This window comes from Centroberyx affinis, unplaced genomic scaffold (genome assembly GCF_046629955.1).
Source record: "Centroberyx affinis isolate AG114_WGS23_722 - 3 ecotype Tasmania unplaced genomic scaffold, CSIRO-AGI_Caff_v1 ptg006304l_1, whole genome shotgun sequence".
NCBI classification, from domain to species: domain Eukaryota; kingdom Metazoa; phylum Chordata; class Actinopteri; order Beryciformes; family Berycidae; genus Centroberyx; species Centroberyx affinis.
Window position 1 is genome coordinate 26,487 of NW_027283205.1, and position 25,820 is coordinate 52,306.

Below are 25,820 nucleotides of genomic sequence, written 5' to 3' on the forward strand. Positions count from 1 at the left end.
CATACACACACACACACACACACGCCATAGAGGGAATTCACCTCTATCCTTTCTGCTGAGTCAAATCATTATTTTTTTTATCTTGGTCGACATCTGATAACAGTTGTGAAGATAAAATGGACTGTAAGGCACGTGGCAGTCATAGGATATTGTAACCTGTGTTTAATCTCAGATTTCCAAAAAAAAAAGATTTTTTTACAATCCTTCTAACAGTGACTCTCGTACAACAACATAAATACTGTGCTGGAAAAAATGAATTTCCAAAATTAAGCAGTTTTTTTTTTTTTTTTCCCCAGTCTCTTTCTGTAAACATTGAAAAATGCAAATCAAGTCTCCTCAGTTCTCGACAAGACAACAACATCAAAATAACAACAACTGTTCCATCTGTAAGGCTTGGCCGCCTCACTATGCAAATAGTCTCTAATGGGCTCAGAGCAAAATGAAATCTGTTTTTTTTGTTTTTTTTTTTGCGTTTTTGTTTTTTTCCTTTACCTTCTTTTTCCTAATCCGTGTAATGTTTTTTAGGGAGTCAAGAGTCCTCGGCGTTAGATCCAGGAGGGTGGAGCGGAGCGGCGTTGGAGGGGGGGGGGGGGGGTGGGTGGGTGGTGGGATAGGTGGGGGGGGGGGGGGGGGGGGGTGAGGCTGCGGCGAGAAAAAAAAAAGGGGGGCTCCGATCCATCAGAAGAGGCTGGTCAGGGTGGTCTGCGACGGGCTCCGGCACTCGTGCACGTCCATGCCGCCCGGCACCTGGCTGAGCACGGAGGTGACGGTGGGCATGGTGGGGTTGGTCAAGTCCGTCAGGGTGGTGGGCGTGCTGGACGGGCTCATGGAGGCGTTGGAGATCTCCGAGGCCGGGCCCGACGGCGTCCCGCCCTGCAGCGTGGAGCCGTCCGACGCCTTGTCCACCCCGGTGCTCTCCTGCCGCAGCAGGTTCCTCCTGAACTTGGCCCGGGCGTTCTGGAACCACACCTGTGGAAAAGGAGGGAAGATCGTTACGGAATTGATCCACTCGAGCCAAAGCTATAGGGCAAAAAAACATATCATTTGCTGCCAAAACTGTCAAACCTGCTGATATCCACTAATTTTCTGACTGACAACATATTAGTATTTGGTCAGTAGGGATGGGACAATATATTAAATTTCAATATATCGCGATGCAAAAATGTGACAATACGTATCGCGATATTAACTTCATTTTATTCTGCTCTAGTAACCACAGATGAGACGCTTGACCAATTTCACAAGCTCTCCATCCAAATTATATTATTGTCACTTTGTAATGACATTTTAAAATTGCTGTTTACATTCTAGCAAGCCAATCGCATTTCTAGAAAGATTTGTGTCTCAGAAATACTCATAATTCTGCACAGCCAGACTTTGTTTTCATTTTATTTATTATATCGTATCGTGGTTGTATTGAATCGTGAACCACATATTGCCTTCACCTTGCTTGTGTTGTATGAAAATCTCATGTGTAAGTCGCTTTGGATAAAAGCGTATGCCAAATGTGAAATTGTAATTGTAAATTGTAATATTGCCTATCAAATCGTATCGTGCAACCAGATCATCCCATCCCTATTGGTCCGTGTGATGAATGATTAAACGTAGGCCACCAAACTATCCTGCACACTTACACAGCTTATAGTAAGGATTCTGAAATGTCCCAGACCCCCAAACAGACCCACATTAGTCCCCACAGAACCCCATTTGATCAGATTCAGTCCCACATGGAAAGAGAGCAGATACCAGAGTGCACCCTTGCTTTGTGCCTCTCCGAAAGTCTGTTTATATTCTGTTTGCAGAGATGCTCACCACAGTCAAGGGTAAAAAGAGTTGAAAACAGGAAGCCAAGGCACTCTTCTATTGTGTACAAAAGTTATAAAAGCCTTCATTTTTCTATGGCTAGTCATAGAAAAATAGTAGCCAGTGGGGAATAAAGCCTTTTTTTTTTTTTTACATATACCACAAACAACGAGTGCTTTGGCTTCCTGTTTTTTGTTGTTGTTGATTTAGTATTGAATTAGGATTACAATAGTCATTATTATACATTCTTTAATTGGGACCATTTCTAGTGAATTAAGTCATAGTTGACCCCTGTGACCTCTTTTTTTTCATATACATATGGCTTCCAAATAGATTTCTGATGATTTTTGCTCAGTTTTAATCCCAAAAAGACAACAAAGATTAATTTTTTGGTCTGTATATGGCGAGCTGACTGTTACGAGCCTGTTAGTGATGGAGTCATGATGGAGCCATGGGAAACAGACAGAGGGAAAACGCTTCAGCTGGAATAACAGGCATGAAAACTAGAACGCATCAAAGCAAAATGACTGCTTTGTTTTCCGTTGAGCGTTAATTAAAGCAGCGGGATTTTTTTCTTTTTTTTTTTTTTTTTTTCTTTTCTCAGAAATTTGGATTCAGAAACCTTTTTGTCTCGTTTTTTTCTTCTCAGTCCCCTAGATAATTTGCTGTCGTCTTTGTGGAAATCAAACACTCTCTGCTTTCTCTCTCTTCCCATGTGCCGTATATAGAGCTTTTGTTTTTTTTTTTATCTCTCAATCCTCACCATAACGTCATATCCACTCAAATAGAATTGACCTTTTTTATCTTTTTTATTTCACTTTCAGGTAATTTTGCATTCCACTAAATAGACGCACAAAATATTATCCATCTTCATTTGGTATTGAGTCTCAAAATCCTTAAAATGTGAGAAAATCTATCCATGAGGTGAGATGGTTTTACTTGTTTCAACGTGTTTCTTGAACATATTTTAAGAATTTTATTGAAATGAGAAATTCCTATTAATTGATATGCAGCAGATGATGCTGCTCCTTTCAAGAAAATCTCACACCATGCATTTTACACTTGGAAATAAACTGATTTGCATTGGAAACAAGTGAAATTCCTTCACCCCTCATTTAAGAAAGACGTAGTACAGGAAGGAAGGAAGGACAGAGAGGAGGAAGAAAGGAAGGAAGGAAGGAAGGAAGGGAAATTTTATTTTAATTTAAAGCTCTAATGTCATTCATATAAATTAAATTCTGGAAATAGAAAGAAAGAAAGAAAGAAAAAGAAAGAAAGAAAGACATACTACAGGAAGGAAGGAAGGAATATGTAATTGTAATTCAAAGCTCTAATTTAAAGCTCTAATGTCATTAATGAAAATGTAATTCTGGAAGTAGAAAGAAAGAAAAAAGAAAGAAAGAAAGAAAGAGCAAATCCATCAGTGAGGTGAGATGATTTTTACTTGTTTTCAGTGCAGCTTGTTTCAACATATTGGTTCTTCTCTTTTCAATAAAATTTTGTTTCTTTTTAATGCGGCTATTTTCAACTCATTTCTCTTTTTTTTTTAACATGTTTCAGGAATTCCACTGCAATGAGAAATGACAGTATTTTGAAATACTGATGATGCTGCTCCTTCCAAGAAAACCTCACTGAACAGAAGAAGGAAAGACACAGATCTTCCTTTCTCTTGTAAGGAAAGGACTCTCTACGAACCAGTAATCCCTTAAAATACCTTTACATTTACATGACTTCACCCCTTAATTCATGCAAAAAAAACACTTAAAATGAGTTAAGGGAGTTATTAATGGAGGAGACCCCATCAAAACCTCCTTAAACACCCCTTAATATTTGACTGCTTACTTTCTAATTTAATGTAAGATTCAGGGAGACAGGAACCTTCCATTAATAACTCATGAATAACTTGTAAACCAGTGATTCTCAACATTTTTCATATCAAGGACCCCTAACTTAGTCCACATTAGAGCCACAGACTCCCATTTGATGAGATTTTGTCTCTCTGACCCAAATCGGATAATATTTTTATTGTCAGATATGATTTTGTCCAGAATTCCATGACTATCTGTATTGCAAGTAGAGAGATAACAGAGACACTATGATCAAAACAGTCATTCTTCTACATTCTCTAATTGTGTTCACTTCTTATAAATGAAATAATAGTGAAGTTTAACACTTCCTCAATCATCAATTTGCTGGGGACCCCCTGGAACCCTCCCAAGGACCCCTGGTGGTCCCCGGACCCCATGTTGAGAAACACTGCTGTAAACCATGCACAAAAGGCATGAAAAAATCCCTTAATTTCTAGTGTCTCCACGAATCAACCCATGATACCTCACTTTTTTTAAGCTGTTATTCTTAATGGTTAATTCATGTTTTTCTAATGAGAATTTAGGGACATCTCAGGGATTAAATGATGAGGGTTTCTGGTGTCTTTACCTGCAGGACCCGCTTGGTGAGGCCGGTCTTCTGAGCCAGCTGCTTCAGGTCCTTGGCGTCGGGGTTGTGGTTGATGGCGAAGTAGGACTTCATGGTCCTCAGCTGGTGGTGCTTGAAGGACGTCCGCATGCGCTTGGTCTTCTGACTGGAGCTGTACTGCGAGTCCCTGTCCATGGAGTCACCGTCGTTCTCGTTACAGCTCAGTGCTGCAGGGCCACACACACACACACACACACACACACACACAAGGAGAGGGAGGGAGGGGCTGATTAGACCGTGTCAACACTCATCCAGTTGCTAATCATTCTGTGTGTTTATTGCTGTTGATTGATAGATATACGCTGTAACAAATGGACTGGAGCTGGAAAATTTTTAAAATGCTGGACTGTTTTTGTTTTGGAAATTCTAATGTCAACTTTATGTAACGGTTTTAACCCATTTATTGTCTAATCGACCTATTTTATGTAAAGCATTTTGAGTTGCAGTCTATGTATGAATATATGAATAAACACATTTCAACTCAAAAGGGATGGGTAAATGTTTAGGTATGAGCTGAAAATTCACAATGTTTCACCCCCTGGAATATGGAAGCTGTATGTGAGACAAATGGATATGACAGAGGAAGGAAGGAAGGAAGAAAGAAAGAAAGAAAGAAAGAAAGGTAGAGAGAAAGAAGGAAATTTGCATTTGAAGATGCTTCAAAATTCTAATTTTATTGAAACAAATTGTTTCCTGAAAGAAAGGAAGAAAGAAAGAGAAATAGAGAGACATTGTTTCATTTTTAAGATGGTTCCAGGCTCTAATATTGATTTAAAAAATTCACGTTTAGAAGAAGAAATGAGAGACAGAAAGAAAGAAAGAAAGAAAGAAAGAGAAAGAAATTTGCATTTGAAGATGCTTCAAAACAAATTCAACTGAAACAAATTGTTTCCTGAAAGAAAGAAAGAAAGAAAGAAGAGAGAAAGAAAGAAAGAACAAAAGAGACAGTTTCATGAAGAAAGAAAGAAATCAAGGAAGAAAGAAAATTGCATTTGAAGATGCTTCAGAACTCTAATCTCACTGAAACAAACTGTTAGAACTGTCACAGGATGGATTATTATTAAAAATCAATGTATTTTTCATGTGACTGATTTTGGGAAAGTTCTTCTTCTGGTTCCTTCTCCTCAGACTGTGAACTGTGACACTGTGCACAGGGCCAACAGCTGCCTGAACGTCTCTATATGGTGGAACTATATTTCAGTCTCTCTGTGGATCCGCTGCTCTCTGCCTGGCTTCAGTAATATCAACACACATGTATTTTCAAAAATTTTTTTTTTCCCCCCCCCCCAGCCTGCAGATTTCTTGGCACGGCGCGACGTGTTGCTGCATGCATAACAGTTCGCGTTCAATATCGGAACGCTGCAAATGATGAATATGAAGTGAGTGAAAACCATCAGAATAACACTTTCACTTAATTAGCCCATACAAACCAGGCAGAACAAATGCTGCTTTCTGGCCAGAGCATATGCTCTTAGTCCGTGGTGCGGGCTATTTCCTGGTTCTCCTGCTTCTGCTGTATCTTACTGACAACATGCACAACATCCTGGACATGCACGGTACTCAATTTTGCCTCAAGGTTTTTGTTGTTGTTGTGGGTTTTTTTTTTTTTTTTCCATGTGGCAAGTTGTCAAGAAACTTTGATGTTGTTTCATGTTGTGAACAGAAGAGGGCGCACTGCCTCTTCCCTCCCCTCCAGTCAGGTGTGAATTGGGGGTAATCTCTCTATTATTATGATCTTACATTGACTTGATATGTTTATATTTTTTTATGCTACTCTTAATTTCATTTTGTTCAGGTTCAAATAGCCACACTGTAAAAAAAATAATCCGATTTTGAGTCTTATTTTCATCTCAAATTAAGATTTTCTTTCCTCTTTTTGTTTCAGATGAACTCTTATTTTCTTAAGATGTAAAGAAACATTTTTCTCACTTTTTTCCAAAGTGAGAAAATCCAGCAGTGAGGTGAGATCTTTTTTTTTTTTTTTTTTTTTTGCTTGTTTTCAATGCAGCCTCGCTTGCATCATGAATCCTACTGGAAATAAGTGGCAGGATCTTAAAAAAAATAAGGCAGATGATGAGAAACCTCACTGGATGCAAGAAGAAAAATGCTGGAAACAAGTGAAAATGTAATATAATGAGGTGAAATGATTTGAAGTTAAGAGAAGTTGGAGTTCATAGGGATTTGGGGGTAAAACTGAAATGACAAACACATTTAAGAAAAGTTTTGTTGGTTCTTATTAAGTTATTTTTTTCTATAAAACAGCCTGGATCTGCATGTATGGATTCTGACAACCAGTTGCAACCAACTTTTTATGTAGGCAAACAGCTGGATTGCTTATTTTATAAAACCAAGGCATCAACATAGAAATCCATCAGTTTCAAGCCAATACATGGAGGTAAATAAAGAATTAGACTATAACCAGCCACTGGCCATGGCTATTAGAAATTCTTAGAAATGATTGTGCTCCCTGCCATGATCACACACACACACACACACACACACACACACACACACACACACACACACACACACAGTCTTCTTCCAGTGAATAACTCATCAAATCACATTGATCTCTCCGGTGCACACCCAGTTTGGCCCAGTCCCAATGCAAAAAGGCCCCAGCAGTGTGTGTGTGTGTGTGTGTGTGTGTGTGTGTGTGTGGTTGAGGGGGCTGTAGATGGGGGCTGTAGATGTGTATGGAGCCTGACAAGTGGAAAAGGGCGAAAGCAAAAGCCGGAACATCAAAAAAAAAAACTTTTCTTTATCCCCAAAGAGAACATGGGAGAAAAAAAAAAAACACTTTTTTTCCGTTTTAAATGATAGATTGACTCAACAGAAACTCAACTTCCACCAGCTATTAAAAAATGATTCTTTTTAACATTATCACGAGATGATTCGAAATAATATTTGCAGAAATTGAATAATAAGCTGCGAGGCTGTTTGTTTTCGTTAAAAAAAAAATGAAAGTCACTGCAAATCTGAAGGCTATTCAGATATAAACTGCTTTAGATAGGAAGTAGACTGTTAAACTATATGAAATCACATCTGACACAGTCGAGGTTCAAAACATATATAATTTCGATAGGGCCTATTAAATTAATTCATTGTTTTGCATATAGGCCTGGACGTTTTCTTTTCCCACTGCATTAATAAGGCTTAAAACGAACTAATACTCGAGTGAAATCAAAACTTCAACTTTAACTATAACCGAATATTATTACATTTGTCGTTTTTGTCTGTTTTCGTTCTTGTTAATCAATTTCTATTCATGCTTGTGGCTCCAAAGCATTTGTCCTTTACGCGAATATGGCGCTGTTATTACTTTAAACTCACTACTGAGTCCCATAGACACGCTAAAAGTCCCTATAGGAATATTATAGGAGATAAAAATGCCATAAAGTTCCATACAGTCACACCTAAATTCCTATAGAAAGATTATAGGGAAATTAAAGCAATTTAAAAAATAATAATCGGCGATTAACTTGTTATAAACTCACTATTACGCACCATAAGTCCCCATAGGAATATCATAGGAATATTATAGCCTAGTGAACATATGGGATAGAAATACCATAAAGTACGATGAAGTCATGATAAACTCATTATGAAGCACCACAGACGCACCTTAGGAGTATTATATGGAAATTATAGTGATAATCTAATAAACTCGCTTTAAACTCACTATTGAATACCATAGACACGCTATAATTCCCTATAGTAATATTATAGGAATATGAGAATATTAAAGTAAGGGGATGAAAAAATAACGCAGGCTGCTATAAACTCAGTAGTGAGTACCATAGACACACTATAAGCCCCTATAGGAATATTATAGTGATTTTACATAAAGGAGGCTAGCGTGCCATTCTTATCAATGCTGTTAATTCATATCCATGCATGGCATCCATCCATGCATCATTCGCCTATATGTAGCGTGTTTGCCCCCCCCATTAGGCAAAAGGCAGGGGGTGTAGTGGAGGGTGAAGCCACCTACATTCAATATGAACCATGTTTTATTTGCAGAAATAGAGTTAAATTAAGAGTTAGAATATGTAAATAGGGTTTACCACGTGGCTGATAGGGACATTTGTGGTAAATTCACAGTGTACAGAAGAGTTAAGTTTTTTCTTTACATTGGTGGTTGTTTATCTGGAAGTTCCCACTACATGTGACTGCTACTACATGGGGTGAACTTGCATGTTGCATGGCGGCCTGACCTACCTGCGTTATAGGCGGCCAGCTCGGCCCCCGGCCCGGGGCTTTTCCTCTTCCTGGGCCGGCCCTTCTGCACCGTCCCCACGCCGTTGAAGTAGGATAGTCCGAGTGTGTTGGCCGGGCCCAGGCCTTTGTGCGGCACAACGTCCGCATGGTTAAAATGTGTCTGATATTCTCCCTGGATGAGAGTCTCAAAGTGCAGCCGACAGTACACCAGACTGTCCTTCATGCCAAAGTGGTCCCCGGTGGTGAGCATCTTGCTGCAGGTGGTGCAGGTGAAGCAGTTGAGGTGGTAGACCAAGTCCCGGGCCCGCATCACCATCTCCGAGGCCGAGATCCCCAGGTGACACCGAGCGCATCTCTGCACCGAAAATCTTCTGCGGACAACACAGAAACCTCATCAGCGGGTGGACACGCGCATTCAGGCCTATCAGTGGGCAGTGTGTGTGTGTGTGTGTGAGTCTAATTATATGCAGGGATGCAGGCCTAGTGGAGGGTGAACCCACCTAAACTCACTTTCACCCACTTTGTTTTTAAATTTGCAGAATAGAGTTCGGTAAATGGTTAGACCGATATATCGGCTGGCCGATATTTTAAAATATCACATATGTCCACCTCTGATATGATGGAGGTTCCTCCCTGAAAACAGTCTGGCAAACCGAATTCTATTTTTTTTTTGTCATGTAATCGTTCAGTTATTTCTTGTTTTTTTTGGTAAATTAATTATTCATTTAAAGGCAGTAGTGTATCCCTGAGTTTCCCCCCCCTAACACTGAAGAGGTGTTGGGTGGGGGGGGGTGAGGGGTTGGGTGGAGGGAGGGAGGGAGGAAGGGAGGGGGTGGGGGGTGCGGGGGGTGTCACCGTGCCTTTAAAGAGCTGCTAACCCTAAAAGAATTTCATTAGTGGGTTTCAGTGGAGAGTTTTAGTGTCCCATGATGCTCTAAATGCTGTTTCAGAGGCTTTTCCACCCTGATTCACCCACACGGCAATACAATGCAACTTGGAATTATTTGGGCATGGAAATGGAGATTTAAAGATAGTGAATATTAGCACAAAATAGCTATCTTCAGTACAAAAATAATCGGTATCGGCTTTCAGAAACCCATATCGGTGTAACATTCAAACTGACCATGTTTTTTTGTTTTTGTTTGTTTTTTATCTGAAATAGAACCGGATTTTGTTTCTATTGGTGGTCATATTACCCACCTTTTTTTTTTATTAATATTTTTACCACTCCATCACTGGTCATATATGATCAGTGTCCACACCCATCAGAGTTCATTTAACACTAATCAGCTCTATGAGTCGACTTCAAATAAAAAATGCTAAGGGAAAAAAAATCAGCAGTGGGGGGAAATGTTTTGGGGATGGATGGATTTATGACGAATCTCCACGGGGGGGGGGGGTCTGCCACGTCCCTCCTACCTGTAGTAGTCCTCCTTGCAGTAGATGCTGCCGTCCTTGCTGAAGCAGGTGAGCTCCGACTCCAGGTTCAGCTTGCACTCGCAGCACTTGAGGCAGCGCATGTGCCACTGTTTATCCACGGCCAGCAGGTAGTACCGGTCCGCGATCTTCCTGCCGCAGCCCGCGCACAGGGCCACCCGCTCGCTGGTCATACACGGCATGGGCTGGCGGTGCAACGTGGAGAGAGAGAGAGAGAGAGAGAGAGAGAGGAAGAAGAGGAGTGGAGGGGAGAAAAGTCAGTATGTTGTTTTAATCGGTGGGGAAGAAATACAAGCGATCCTGCAAGGCGTTTTAATATCACAGCAGAATTAGAAGTTCTTATAATATTGGAATATTATAGGGAAAGCAGGGCGACATGAAATAACACCATACAGTATATCAAGTCATTACAAAGTTACTACTGAGCACCATAAACACACTCGATAGCACTATAGGAATATTATAGGAATATTAAAGTAAGGAGATGAAAAATGCACACACATATATAAATTCCTGTAGGAATATCATAGGGATATTATAGGAATACTATAGGAGATTAAAAGAAAGAACCATAAAGTAGCATGAGGTCACTGCAAACTCACTAGCGAGGAGCACAGACAGTAAGTCTCTATTATAGGAATAATATGGAAAATTGAAAGTAATATCATAGATGAAATATAAAAATATAAACTCTGATGAAGTCACGATGAGCTCACTATTGAGCACCACAGGCCACATCGTAAATATGGTATTATAATAATAATATTATAGGAGTATTTTGGTACCATAAGAGAAAAAAAAGAAAACACGATAACGTACGATTACGCTGCTGCAAACTCACTATTGAATTACACAGATACACTATAAGTCCCTATAGGAATATTATAAATATATTAAAATAATAGGTAAAAAAAATACCATTAAGTACGATAAGTCAACGCAAACTTCCTGTTGAGTACTATGAGTACTATATTGAGTATATAGTGCTATATATACTATATACTATATACTATAGACACATTCCCTATAGGAATATTATAGAAATATTGTAGGAGATTAAAACAAAATTCCATAACGTACTATAAGGCTACTGGAAACTTACTATTGAAACTCACTATTGAGGTCTACACAAAGTACCTATAGGAATATTATAGTGATATTATAGGAGATTTTTAAAAAATGCCACTATACAATGTACAATAAACTCACTAATAAGTAGTAGACACATTAAGATGTAGGAATAATATAGTGATACAATAGGAGATAAAGTATCATAATGTACGATAAGGTCACTATTGAGTACCAGAGACACACTATAAGGCCCTATGAGAATATTATAGAAATATTATAGTGTTAAGAAATGCAGAAAAATGCCATAAAGCAGGATAAGCCCATGCAAATCCACTATAAACAAATTATAAAGACCTATAGGAATATTATAACGATACCATAGGATTTAAAAGAAAATATAAACTACGATAATCTCCCATAAACTCACTACTGAGCACACTATAAGGCCCTATAGGAATATTATAGGAATATTATACGCTAGTTGCTGTCATTCGTATCCACTAGCCTATAATAATTATGCCTATTTTCTTTTTTATATTTCCGTAAAACACTACAGGCCTATAAATAGCGGTCAGCTCTCTCGAAAGGAAAATAATGACAGTAATGTTCATAAAAAAAGTTAAAGGGCAAACAAAATCTTATGATACGAGGCTGTGGTCGAAATTGTTTCGAGAGGCCTAGAAAATAGCAACACACACACACACACACGCACGCCACACACATACACACACATACACACACACACACACGCACGTTGTCCAAATCATTTGAAAATAAAAGTGGAAACAGAATCAAAATGATCATGTCATGTTTCCTTCTGTCATTTTATTCTCTATATATATATTCCATTGTAGCATTATTCAGTAAGGGATTACTAAACTTTCCAAGAATGCTATTTATTTATTTTTTATTTAATGATAATTACTGATTTCAAAAAATAAAACACTGCGCCGAATTCTAATGTTATGAGCCATTTCTTGAATAAGAATACAAATACTTAGGAGCCGAATTTTGTTATTAATGACAGATTAGATTTTGTTGTTAATGCTTTTTGCCCAACTATCTTCCTCATAGGCTCATCTGATTCATTTTGCTTCAAGTCTCTTTCATACGCGCTTTGATCTGAGCTGCTTAAACAACACAGCCCGAAGTTGCACATTGATTTAAAATAGAAAACGCATCCAAAAATATCTCCCTAAAGGCATAAAATACAGAATTTTAACGACAAATGTTAAGCTGTTTTGTTCCTTAAATAATTCAGTTATATGGGCCGTTTCAGTTTAAGGCTTTGTTGAGGAAGTTTTGGATTAAACAGTGGCTGTTTAGAGGCCTTTTAGAGCAACTTTGTGCGCCTGGAAGACGTTCTAAACCAAACCAAACACCATGAGCCATTTGTCGGACACTTTTTTATCCCCGAACACGGGGCAGGATCAGGGGATAAAAAATAAGGGAAAGTGTCCGGCGAATGGCACATGGAGAGCGATAGTGCCATGGCCATGCTCTCCACACCGGGGGACTGAACCTACCGTTTCGGATTCCCCCATATCGATGGCCGAGCTGATGGCCGCTGACTCGCTCTTCCCCCGCCGGTCCATCTCCTCCACCACGCCGTGCACGTCGCCTCCGGGGAGGCCGTGGAAAAGCATCGTCGCCGCGGAGGGGAGGATATTGTAACTGTTCTCTTCAGATCTGCAACCCAAGATTTCCATCAGACGCCTGTGCAACGGCACTCACCACCAACCAAGAAGAAGAAAAAAAAAAAAAAAAAAAAAAAAAAAAAAATCTCTCTTTCTCTCTCTCTTTTTTTTTTTTTTTTTTTTTCGTTTTAACCCCCCTCTTCTTGCTGTGACAAGTGAGAAATCCAGATCAGGGAGGAAAAATATGAGGCAAAAATTGGACACGTGTTCTCCACACTAGGTCTCATCTGCCAATGGCAACCGTCATCCGAATCTCTGCAGCTCTCATTATTAATAAGCTATGATTAATTCATAAATAAAGCGTGCAGATTCCCCCCCGTTCTCTTACTGTAGCGGCGGGGATCTATTTTTTCTCTGAGGTGTGACACTATTTCTTTGTGGTTATGGATTGCTCTCGCTAAATCATTTCTCCGTGCACCGCGAATAAACATACCAACTATGGAAGCCCCCGTTGCATGGGTCTCGGTAACCGATGCCTCTCCTCGCCCGGGAGTAGTATCAGGATTTCGGTAATTTGCAAGGCATCGGCCGACGAAAATTTCTCCTCTTTTTTTTTTTTTTTTTGTTGTTGTTGTTTTTTTTTTCTGTTGCAGAAACAATAAGTAACTCTGGCAACTGGCACTGCCACGCTGGGCGGCCAGACCGTCTACCGCATCACACAATCAGGTAAAAAATAGATATGTATTTCCGAAAAAAAAAAAAAAAAAAAAAGAACTGACAGGAGGGGGGAAAAAGATCAACACAGAGCCTCTCCTCCAGGTTCAACTAGACAGTCCAAGTTGGTGCGTGAAGCGGCGTGATTTATGTCGGCAAAACTACTTGTGCTTTGCAGGGAAAAAAATAAAAAATAATAATAAAAAAAATCACAGAAGGAGTCTTTGCTTTGTAAAATCCCGTTGGAAGTCTGGGAGAATCTCTTTTCCTTTGCAGTAGTCTGTCTTGTTGTTGTTGTTTTTTTTTTTTTGTAAAGATATATTCTGTCTCTGCCAAGGAAGCTGCATACATGTGCGTAATGGAAGAGGAGGAGTTGGCTTTACATTGACTTGTTATAGGCGAGAGTGTCTGCTGGCCCCCCAAAAACCGCCGTTCCTCCTTCTCCGGTCCCGGTTGGACTCTCCAGCTCCTTATCAACGGGGCCCCGTTGCGTCACGGCGCACCATTTATGTTCATTGGTTGTTCCGCCTTCTGCCCGAACTGTTACTTTACCGACCGGTCTGGAAAAAAAAAAAAAAAACCTGCCGCGGTTACGCACGGCCGCAAGACCCCCGGCCACAGTCCGTCCGTCCGTCCGTACCGTACCGTATAGCCTCCGTCCGTCCTTCTGGAGTGATTGAGCGACTCCGAAATGTCAAATTGTGTCCAGTAGAAGAAGAAGAAAGAGGGGGAGTGCGCGCGCGGAGTTTGGTGCGAGGTGTGGATGTGGAGGAGCTGTCTGCGCGCACTGGGAAAGGTCTTCTGGGACCTTTACTCAAGTGACACACACTCTCAACAAAAAGGGTTCGACGCAGCGCCGGGGAAAAACGGGTCTGAAGAACCCTTCACGGTGCTGGAAAGAAGCATTTTTAGAACGCAGCGGTTCTCAACGTGGGGTCCGGGGGACCACCGGGGGTCCTTGAAGGGGGTTCCAGGCGGTCCCCAGCAAATTGATGAATTAACTTCAGCATTGTTTTATTTACAAGAAGTTAACACAATTAGAGAATGTAGAAGAATGACTGTTTTGATCATAGTTTCTCTGTTATCTCTCTACCTACAATACAGATAGTCATGGAATTCTGGACAAAATCATATCTAACAATAAAAATATTCTCAGATTTGGGTCCAAGAGAAAAACCCTAATGTGGACAAAATTAGGGGCTTGATATGCCACTGCTCTATAGCACCATGCTCAATATAGGAGCTGGTTTGTTGCTAAAGAACCTGTAAGAGTGTATGAAATACTGCAAATCAGTAGTAAAATAACTTTTAAAGAGACACTTTTTTTTTTTAATTCTGATTTGGCAGTTTTTGCTTGATTTCATATCAAATCTAGGGGTTGCTGATGTCACAGAAGCACAGATCCAAACTACAGCACCATTGCAGAACCCTGTTTTTTCTGGGTGGAGAGCTGAAACTGGCTTAGTTTGGCCTCCTCGGCTGCATCCATAGTATTGACCTATTCATATAACTCAATTGCACAGCTGATTCTGTTCCAGTTTCCAGTATAAGGGCCTATGTGGAAAGTGGATAGTAAAGCCTACTGGGCCCAGAAACACCACAGACTGCAGGCTATTTCACAGCAAAAAAAAAATAAAAATAAAAATAAAAATAAAAAATAGGATAATCTACAGCTTAAATCCCATTTCGTCTCAGCACAAATAAAGAGAAAAGATGTATTTTTTTTATATTAATATTTGCCACAGGTGTCAGAAGTAAAAGCATGGCCTATCTGATTCCATATTAAAAACAAATCAAATGCGAGAACGAGGAAAGCTTATTGAAATGAATTAGGAATTTGTTAAATGTTGATAGAGGATTAAAAAAAAAACTGAAACAACTGCACCCATGGGATTGTTTTTGCAATTTCAGCACACTGTAAGTGGATATTAATGCGTGGAAATAATATGAAATAATATTGGGGTTTGGTGTATTTTCATGTCTGGACCTTTTTGATTTAAACGAGAAGCAGCTTCATATGTGAATGCATCATTTTTTTTTTTTTTTTTTTTTTGAACAGCTGATTCAGCTGCGCGTCTCTATTTCCACTGAACAGTCGGTGTATAGCGGGGCGCAGAGCTGATCCAGGATCCGCTCCTAATTAGCTCTCTGCTCTTAATTGGGAGGTTGGGGGGGTGGGTGGGGGGGGGGGAGGGAGGGAGTGGACTTCGTCATCAGAGGACGTGGTTGAGGACCGGAGAGGAGGTTTATAGTCTGCACAAAAAGATGCTATAGGAGAGGGAAAATGACACGTTATCACACCGCTTTGGGCTTTTTTTTTTTTTTTTTTTTTTTTTTTATTGTGTGAAGTCTTTTTTTTTTTTCTTTTTTTTCCCCCAAAGATGCAAAAATGAATCCAGATATTCAACTTCACGCTCACATCCACGTGACTTTATTATTATTATTATTTTATTATAGGAAAAAAAAAAAAAAAACAATATTCAAATAAAATGAAACAATACCCGAATTTTCAATTTTGCGAACAGGTCTTTCATATTCTGGCAGTCATTCCTTTTGTAATTTCTTTTTTTGCAGTCGCTCCTTAAAAAAAAAAAAAAATACCTGTCCCCCCCCTCTTCCTCTCCCCCCCCCCCCCCCTCCTCCCTCCCCTCTCCCGTGCATACAAAAGCCCCCGCGTTTAGGCTATTGTGAAGTTTTATAGCACAAATATGATGTTAAGCCTCCTAAATCCTTATGCAAATCAACCCCGCTGTAATACCCTTAATTGAATACATGCATATTTATCATCTGGCGTTTTCTATCTGCTATAAGGCTCGGGCTTATACATTAAACATAGTGGCAGCGGGCATGTCTGCGGGCGTGTATGAAATATGATATTAGGAGGGTGTGTGTGTGTGTGTGTGTGTGTGTGTGTGTGTGTGTGTGTGTGTGTGAGATTAAGGAGAAAATATCAGTTTAGATGTATCTGTGCGTTTTTACAGGAGAGTGGGTTGCTGCTTTCTGCGAGGCTCTGTTTGCTTTAATTGACTCCTCGGAAATTGTGAATTTGAAGAATAAATGCCATTTATTTAATATCTATAAATAGGTTTATAAGTTCAGGCCGAGGTCTACATATATATATATACATATGTACTGTATGAGTGTTGCCATAGTATTGTGTGTGTGAGTGTCACCAGGAGGAAACGTCACAATATGCTAATGAATAACACTATCAAGCGTTTTCACTGGTGGAAACAGTCCAATATTTAATTCATCTATGATACATTTATTTAAGAGGGAAGGTACAACTGAATTAATTCACTTTCTCCCACTGTTCCCACCCCCTCCTCGCGTGCGCGCACACGCACGCACGCACGCGCGCACACACAGAGGGCAGTAGACCTACACCTTCACTAGCCTAAATAAAAAAAAAGATCTGGGAATTAAAAAATATCATCAACCACCAATATAATCCAAAAAAAAAAAAAAAATCAATTATAGTTTCAGAAAAGGATTCATTTATGCGTCATATTCCCTTAAAACCCCCCTATCTTCATCTAACTTACAGCAGTTCATATACTTACTATGATGAATATTATGAATTTACATCACTGGGATTTATGCTCTGCCTGGAAAAGATGAATAAAACACTCAAACAAAAAGGGTAAAGTGTGTTTAGGTGGATTTACCCTCCACTCCATCTCTGGATTTCAAATTGAACAGAATTATTCATTGGGAGAAAGAGGAAGGATCCCTATTAAAACATAATAAAACATAACTGCTGCTAATATGCCGCTAGAGCAATTATTAATCTGTTTAATGACAACAATGACAGAGTAATAAAACGAGTGCTTTTATCCACATGCTGAACTGCAGCGGCTCCATGTCACTTACAGTAAGGGACTCTGATCATAACGGATTCATATTGTACATTATACTGTATTGTCCTCATTAAAGCCTGGTTATGATCAGTAATAAGTCTCAGAGTCCTACTATGCTTTCTCATAAACTTCTATGTCTTCTCCATGGTTATAAATAGTGAAGTGTTTTCTGAAGCCATACAATAAGACATTATAGTTTAATTTGGTCATTTTGTTCTACAGAATGGGAATATGGATTCAGCCGATATGGGTGATAGATGATTTTTTTGTGTCGATATTCCTCGTTAAATTTAACCATTTTCATGCCAGAACTTTTACAAATATTCAGTGTTTCTGGGTGGAAAAGCCTCTGAAACAGCATTTAGACCATGATGGGACACTAAAACTCTCCACTGAAATTCTTTTAGTGTTAGCAGCTCTTTTATGACAGGATGACCCACCACACCTATTCAATTGTAGGGGAAACTCTGGGCTACATTAAAATGAATTGAATGAATTTACGATACACATGGGAATTCATCAATAAATCAAACTCCAGACCTCCGTCATATCAGAGGTGAGCCACACTTGATATCTGATAGTTAATTGAAAGGCAATATTGGCAAACCACTCTATCAGCCTCACCCTATAGTCACACTGTAAAGCTTTAAGTAGGCTAATGCACAACAAGTCAAGAGTGCACTAATACTAATAACCACTGAACTGACAACTATCAGCATGAGCAACTCATTTAAACACTTTGTTGAAAGAGCATATGTCCTCCTAGGATGTATGGGTGTGTGTGTATGTGTGTGTGTGTGTGTGTGTGTGTAAAAAACGCTGATGCAGCTCCACTGATTACTCCTTGTTCCCGTAATGATTTCCAAAAACGGGCGGCCATCAATAACACAAATCTGCATTTTTCAGGGAAAAAAAAAAAAAAAAAAAAAAAAAAAAACATCATCAGGCTCCTGGCATCTTTTTGATCTCAGCCTTCCCGTTTTTTTGTTTTTTTTTAATTGTATTCTGCATAAAGGTAGAGAGGAGGGAGGAGGGTGGGTTGGGGGTGGGGGGGGTGGGTGCGTGGCTTTAATGGGATGCTGCTGTGGAAGTGGGGAGCGGGTTACACGCTTCTCTCAGAGGAGAGCGGCGCTGTAATTAAGAAAGGGAACAAAGCATGGGAGACTAAAAACACATGAAAGGGAGGGAAGCGTATCACCTAATCACTGTACACACACTATACACACACCAGCCAGTGATGCAGGGGGAAGAGCACATACACACACACACACACACAAGTTCGGCCCACTTCGGCCTCTAAGACGTCAGCGTTATCCTTGTTATACTGATAGAGCATTTGAAGAGTAACATTGCTTTTCTTATGCTAGGATAGAAAATACTTCAAAAATGTTCTTCGCAAGAACATCACAGAAGGCGACATTTTTTTTACACTGTTGATAATGTGTGTGTGTGTGTGTGTGTGTGTGTGCATATGAGCTCCAGGCCCCTCTGCTTTAAAGTACAAGTCAGTGATATTTTCCATCTAAAATAAAAAGCAACTCTCTATGCCACAACAGTGATTCAATCTATATCCGGTTCGTGAAAGCTTTAACGTTGTCTGTTCAAAAAGCCGGTGTCTGGTAGCTCTTTTTCTGGGAAAAATCCTCTGAAAAAGGAAGTGATGCGTTTAATGTTTCCAATTTGTTTGGAATAAATAGAAGAGGAAGAGCTGGGTAGTTAGCATGAGCAGCGAAGAAAAGAGCGCCACCTACAGAAACTCAAACTGCATCGACAGAGAATCCAAGGAAAAAGAGAGTAGTCACAGTACTGGACACACTGTTTGATTGACAGGTGATCTCTGGGAAGAGCAGTGCAGAAACAACACAGTAATGAGCGCTTAGTGACAAAGATGGAGGCTAAATAAAAAAAAACAAGAGTCTTGAGGATTGCCACTTTAATGAGGCATCAACATCATGGGTAGTACACAGTGGCTCTCGGCTTTTTCTCTGTAGACTCTACTGGACTCTGAGCTTCTTCAGCTTCTTGATTCTCCACTTTTCCACACATCACTGTTGTTGGAGGGAAACCTTGTATCTCCAAAAAAAAATGTCAACTTTTCAGTAATGAAGAAAAACAGCCTTTTGACTGCCATGCATTTGAGACTTTATCCAGTTGGGTTTTGAAAAGGTTTCATAAACCCAAGGGTTGACCCAATTTCCTGATCCCATAGAGGAGCATGGAATCCTTCAATGAAAGTTACAAACATGGAAATCACCAAAATTGGAGTTATTAATGTGCGTGTAAATGTGTGTTGTTCCACACTAGACATAAGAATGTGCGTCCTCTGTACGGATATAGATGTACACAACATACTGTATATCATTTAGGCTACACAAATTCCTATGTACGTATGGAAAGCCTGAAATTGTATGGAAAATGAATCAAATAATTTTTCTCAAAAGTTTGGGAATTAGGGAAAAAGTCTGTTTGTCCAGTTTCAATACACATTTGATCACATTCTATCTGGCTGTAGACTCAATGTCCTTTCAGTTGGGTTCAACCGATATGGGTTTTTAAAGGCCGATACTTTGGATTGATACTCACCAATTGTTTGACCATTTTCATGCCAAAAAACACCCAAAACTGCAATATGTAATCAAACTGCATCATATCCATCATATTGCAGGTTAAAGAGACTGACTGGATTGTTTCTGATTTTTAATGATAGGCCAATATCAGTCCTATATATACTGTATATAAGTGGTGAATTGGTGAATTTTAACTATGTCTGGTATGTTTCCCTCCCTTTCCAGCCATTTATCAACTAATATGTGAAGGATATATGCTAAAAATCTAAATGGTCAAATGGTCAAATGTCGGAAATTAACTCTAAAACAGTTACAAAGTGCTCAATTCTTACTGTTTCTTTTATAGTCTGTTTGTTGCTTAACAGTTTGGGATGTCGAGCTAAACGAGCTACATCATAACACGTAAAAAAATGTAGAATAGATCTCTAGTTTTGGTTCACAGACATTTTATCAATGCAGTAATAGAAGAATTCATACATTCTATTCTATGAAATAGGGAAAGTGGTATAATGTCTAAACTGATATGCTTTATCCAGGCTTTAACAAAAGGTTTCAGCCTAATTATTCAGCAAACTTGGGGGAAAAAATGCATTTAAATACTATTTCAAATACCTTTTGAAGTATTTGCAATTTCTTTATTTTACCATTTTGACCCTTAAACCGCAATATTTAAATATAGGAAAGATTTAGTTCAGAGTTTAAAGAGTTTTTTTTTTGTATGTGTGTTTGAGAGAAGGAGGTTTAATCGCTCTATGTGGCACAGTGTTCATCCACTATCTTCAGTATGTCTCTTAGCCCTGTGTTCAAAGCACTATTTCAAGTTGTCTCTCAGCGGGGGGGGGGGGGGGGGGGGCTTCCACTGACTCTGACCCGCCTCTGACAAACTCTGTGCATCTGATCCGCATCGCACTTTATACTCTTGGCTTTTCACGGCATTAGAGTTAAGATCGCTAACATCAGGTAGTGGTAGTGCGAGGGTAAAAAACCTCCTATCCTCCGAATGTTTCAGGAAGGAAGAAACACAGCATTATTTGCCTTTTGAAACGCTGAAACGGGTGAATAAGCCCGAGGGGGGTCATTGCACTTTCTCCCACCGCCGTCTTTTAATTCTGGGAAAACCATGAAAATCGGGCAAAATTGATGAGGCTACGAGGTTTTCGCCCTGACAACAGCCATATGCTGGATGGAGATAATCAATAATTAGCGTTGCCTGTTTGTGTTCTTTCTCATCGCCCGAGTTGCTGGTACTGTTTTTCCCCCTTGGTTTTGTGTTGCGCCCTGCTCCCATCCCAGCCCCTGTCAATCAGCCCCAAACTGCGAGGATTACAAAAGAAGCTCATTCTGCCACAGGAGCCCCTCTTTGGAGAGCAATTCTAAAACTTACATGCCTCTTATTTGTTGGGTCAAAGGTTAAATTGCTGACCCTCCCCTCCATTCCTCCCTCTCGCTCTCCCCACCGCGGCCAAGCTGTACCCGGAGTCCTATATTTACATGGATTAGAGTCCTTTCACGCCGAAGAAAGGAGCTGGTTCACAGTCAAAGCCCGAGGAGCAGTCCATGCTGCCCGAGTGGCCACATTATTCACTGGCAGACAATGACCATATTGTAGTTATGTGGGAAGGGAGGGGGCAGGAGGAAAGAGAAATCCCCCCTTTGCCATGGCAAAGTCCTACACTTGTGCCACGGAGAGGGGAGGGCCGAGCCCCATCCGCTTTTTCAAGCAGAGCAAACAAAGCCTGCCCACTGTGAACGAGATGAAGATGTCAAAAGCTTTTAGGCAGGGGGGTGAGACGGGGTTTAGGGGATAAACCAACAAAACAAGTGAAAAGGTCTTTTCTCAAATGGATAAATCCTGCTAAGTCTACATTTCCACATCAGATTTACTCTCTCCTTTAACATCCCCTCTCCCCCCCACCCCCCCACCCCCACGCAATAACCCTCGCTAAATAAAAATCATATAGAGCAAAAAAAAAAAAAAAAAAAAAAAAGAAGGAAGTCGCCCACTCGGGGAAGCACATCACTTGTTAGGATAATCCACCTCAGCTGGGTATGATATCTGATCGGCCGAGGGAATACGGCGCGAACTTGCTGGAGAATGTTAAATATAATGTTGGAAGAGTTCATGTTGAATATTTAATCAACCCACTGAGGTTGCGATTAGTCAACCGAGATTCAACAGCAAGCGTCGGGGCAGGCAGGGATGTGCAGAAAAGTTGGCCAAAACGAGCACAAAAATTGGCGAAAATTCATACTGAAACATCTTTGGAAACTGTTTTGAACTGATATCAGAAACTATTTAGGTCCTGATTTCGCAAAATGATTTAGGTAGTTGCTATGAACAACTATGGACATTGTCAAATGTCAAAACTTTCATTTTGGTGCTATATTTACATGGGTTTTCAACGTCCAAACTGTTTGCTGGATCACTGCACCGGGTATATTACAATCGGGAATATATATGTATTGTATCAATGCCAGATTTCCACGTAGCACATAGGGACATAAAGATATTCCTCACCGACGTGCACCTATGGCAGCAGGATGTCTTAGAGGCCAGAAGCCCGAGGCACCGCGGAGTGAATGACATAAAGAGGCCTGGTATACAGCCACAGCCAATTCACATGCAAATGGCCAGCCTTGCACTGACTCTGATTAACTCCCTGTGAGTTCATAGTTTCCCTGTTAACAAAGATTTAGCCGCTTTTCAGAGGAGCGGTACATTAAGTGGGGAGAGACGAAGGGAGCGAGAACTAGCGGCGAACCTTACAGTAAAGCCCCCTCAGGACATAATGCAGCCTCCGTCTCGTCGGGGCTAATCCGCCTAGCAGATGCGGGACAGGGCCGGGGCTAGTACAAGGGGGGGAAAAAGAAAAAGGGGACAAAAGAAAGCAGCACTCTTGTTTCTCATTCCATCCCACCGGCAAGAAAGTCCTCAAAAACCCCATGACTGAACCGATTGAATGACTGGAGACTGAGCCAGTCAAGAGGTGTGTGCCCAGTGGACCCTATGAATAAGAATGGGTCATGCAGCTCCACAGCTCAGCCTTGTATCTGCTTTTCAGCAACTCGTGTACAGTACTGCGGTCTCGAAGATTGCGTTTTTGGCCCCGAAAAAACAGTGGAGTCGCTTGAAATTTTGGGAGCATGTTGTCTTAAAAAGTGAGAGGTATATCTTTTCCCACCAGGAAAGGTGGAGGAGACACAGCTAGAAACAGGCAGTAGTTTGACATTGAAATAGCGTGGTGGAAAGTAAGGATTCAATTCCCAACTCATCAGGACAAAGTTTTCTACTGGAAGTGACGCTTTCATTTTCACTGAAAGTTTTTCTTATTTAAAAACCGTAGCCTCAATTTAAAGAGTAACTAAACCCCAAACCCTTTTGCTATTGGCTGGTCTTTGGCGCCAGTGATGTCCCCCTCCATAGAGCACAACAAGCGGTGACATCACCTGGCACCAAAGATCAGCTAATAGCAGATGGCCAGTGCAGTACCCTACTTTTCACCATTAGGTGTCAGGCTTCACCAAAGATTTTGGTTTCGGGTTTAGTCTTTAAAGAGTAACTGAACCCCAAACCTTTGTGCCAAGTGATGTCACCACCTGTTGTACTCTATAGATGGTGACATCACAGGGCACAGAGACCAGCTAATAGCAGATGACCAATGCAGTATCCTACTTTTCACCATTAGGTGTCAGGCTTCACCACAGATTTAGGTGGGGTTTAGTTACTCTTTAAGCAAATGATTTTAGTTGCCTAACGCTACCCTTAACTCTAACTTTAACTGAAGTTGTTTTATTTGCCTAAACCTAACCGTCAGCTAACCTTGTCATGGACGAACACGTGAAAATTGTGTGTCCAATTCACGCTACAGTTCCAGTTCACGACCGAGGAACGTAATCTTCACACCATTCATGTCCACAACACGTAATTCTGCACCTCAGCGCTTGTACTCATTCCGCGAAATTCGGTGTTGAAAAAAGACGCCCTATAGTCGCACTATATAGCGCGTTTTGCGACGTTAAGGATAAGCTTAAGAGGTGTTTCAAGCGAGCGACTTTGCATGAATGTGATTCTTGTTTTTTTTTTGTTTTTTTGTCCAAGCCTCGATTCATATAGGCTCGGTTGCTGTGCCACCCCAGCCTCACCAGCAGCACCCTGCATGGTACTGCTCTGCTGGTGTGAAACCAAGAGAATAGCCTTTGTCAAGGTGTACTCGCTTCAATTCTCACTCATCTCCCCTGGCACAGGGGTGTTAAATTATATGCTCCAGAGGACTTCACATTCATATTTTTTTTACAAGACCCAGGTTATTAGGCAAACAGGCTCTGCACATGTCCCCTGCTATGACAGTTTTCGCAGTCAAGGATTTCGACCTTTATTTCCATCCAAGTTCCGCCTGCAACCCCCCCCCCCCCCCAACACACACACACACACACATTCACAACCCCTACCACCCCTCTCCAATTCCCGCTCTCTTTCCCTAACTAGGCGAGAGCCTCTAAGTCTGTAGAGGGTGTGATCACAGTATGGTTGCTCTGGGTGTAAGACTCCAGGCAGAACGGCTGTGGATCCAAACCGCCCCAATCTACTCCGCGGATTGACAGCGCAGCCCTCTCAGCCCCCTCACCTCTCATTTTGCAGCTTTATTTATAGTTCGCTCCTCTGCCTAGTTCAAGGGAAAAAACGGTGTTTCTGATGACCATTTGTTCCTGAAGAGGAGACAAATTACAAATGTGAGCCTCGCCTTTGTACTTTGAAAATGCCTTTTTCATAACCAAAAACGGGCCTGATGAAAAGACCGGGGGAACATCAAAGTGGTTCGCCCTCCGACGGAAAGGTTAAAAGTTGAGCGCGAACACTGATTCTCTCGCATTCTTCCCGGGCCCGATTCTCATTAGCCACTCATTTTAATCAGATCCACCGTCAATTAGTATGACTTTTCCGCGCGTTTGATGCTGTAAAGTTGGATCTCAAGGACGCGGAACTTTCCATGCGTTGGGACGGGAGGCAGGCTGAGCGAAGCGTCCAGCGCTCGCCACACTCTCTGGCTGTGTTTTTTACTGCCACCACAGAGGAAGTGGTTAATTCTTAGACAGCCAGGGTTCAAGCCTGCAGTGGCCAGGCAAGGACCGAGAGAACAAATGTGTGTGTGTGTGTGTGTGGGTGGGTGTGTGTTAGTGGGGTTGCCTGAGATTATGAACATCCGAGAGAGGGGTAACAGGGATATAGTGTGGGTCAGGGTTAGACCGATTTATTCCTTGGCTGATATGTGGGGCCGATATTGTCCTTTTATCAGATATCGGCCACCTCTGATATGATGTCATCTACCTCTGATATGATGGATATGCTGCAGTTTGACTGATATTGATTATATAAATGATCAAAAATACACTGGTCTGAATGCTATTTCAGAGGCCTTTCCACCCTGAAAAGAATGAAATTCTGGGAGAAACATTGAATACTTGTAATTTTTTGGAATTCTTGCCATAAAAACAGTCAAATTAAAGATATAAAATATTGGCACAAAATATCGGCTATTGGCAGCTTCAATCAAAAAATATCAGTATTGGCATTGGCCTTCAACAATCCTTATTGATTAAGACCTAGTATGGCTTAGCTATGGGAGATGGTATACTGTAAATAAATATTGGCCTTTTGGGGATTTGCAGGATACAGCTAACTTGCAAGTGATTTTGCCAGTCTCTCTTTATGCCTTTCAGCATTAGACTATTATGATTTCTTTATAATGTTATAGCCTGAAGTGGAGACAACCACACATATAAAAGTCAATAGGGCTAACATCGTGACATACATGCAAAAATACAATAAGCATGTTTAGACTCCCTTTACACACCTCTTTACCTGTGAAATGAAGTTTACTCACTGTTTCAGGCTAATTGAAATCTTTCTGATCTGAATTCATCATATACATTGTAGTCTGTAGTGTCACACTTTATAGATTAATCACCTTTTTAGTCACCACTATCACTAGTATGAAGGCAAAAAATGCAAATAATGAAGGCACAAATCTTTATTA

General features: G+C 40.6%; 1 protein-coding gene across 3 annotated transcripts; it reads right to left on the minus strand.

Annotated features, from left to right (window-relative positions):
- Positions 1-678: 678 nt before the first annotated feature.
- lhx2b (LIM homeobox 2b) lies at positions 679-12,668 on the minus strand. Of its 3 annotated transcripts, none has more exons than XM_071512474.1 (5): positions 12,534-12,668; positions 9,919-10,121; positions 8,500-8,870; positions 4,240-4,445; positions 679-969 (listed from the first exon to the last, which is right to left on the minus strand). In XM_071512474.1, the coding sequence occupies exons 1-5, from the start codon at positions 12,651-12,653 to the stop codon at positions 679-681; spliced, it is 1,191 nt and encodes a 396-aa protein (XP_071368575.1). In that variant the 5' UTR covers positions 12,654-12,668. The 3 variants fall into 3 exon arrangements, with proteins under 3 accessions (XP_071368575.1, XP_071368577.1, XP_071368576.1); XM_071512476.1 differs by having other exon boundaries at positions 679-918; positions 4,240-4,438; positions 8,496-8,870; XM_071512475.1 differs by having other exon boundaries at positions 4,240-4,438; positions 8,496-8,870.
- Between the last annotated feature and the right edge of the window lie 13,152 nt (positions 12,669-25,820).

Excerpts from the sequence above, each read along its gene's own strand:
- lhx2b (XM_071512474.1), bottom strand. The coding sequence starts at position 12,653 with ATGCTTTTCCACGGCCTCCCCGGAGGCGACGTGCACGGCGTGGTGGAG. Across the intron at positions 10,122-12,533 it reads ATATGGGGGAATCCGAAACG|CCCATGCCGTGTATGACCAG; the intron begins GTAGGTTCAGTC and ends TTGCACCGCCAG. Across the intron at positions 970-4,239 it reads TCACCAAGCGGGTCCTGCAG|GTGTGGTTCCAGAACGCCCG; the intron begins GTAAAGACACCA and ends CCTTTTCCACAG.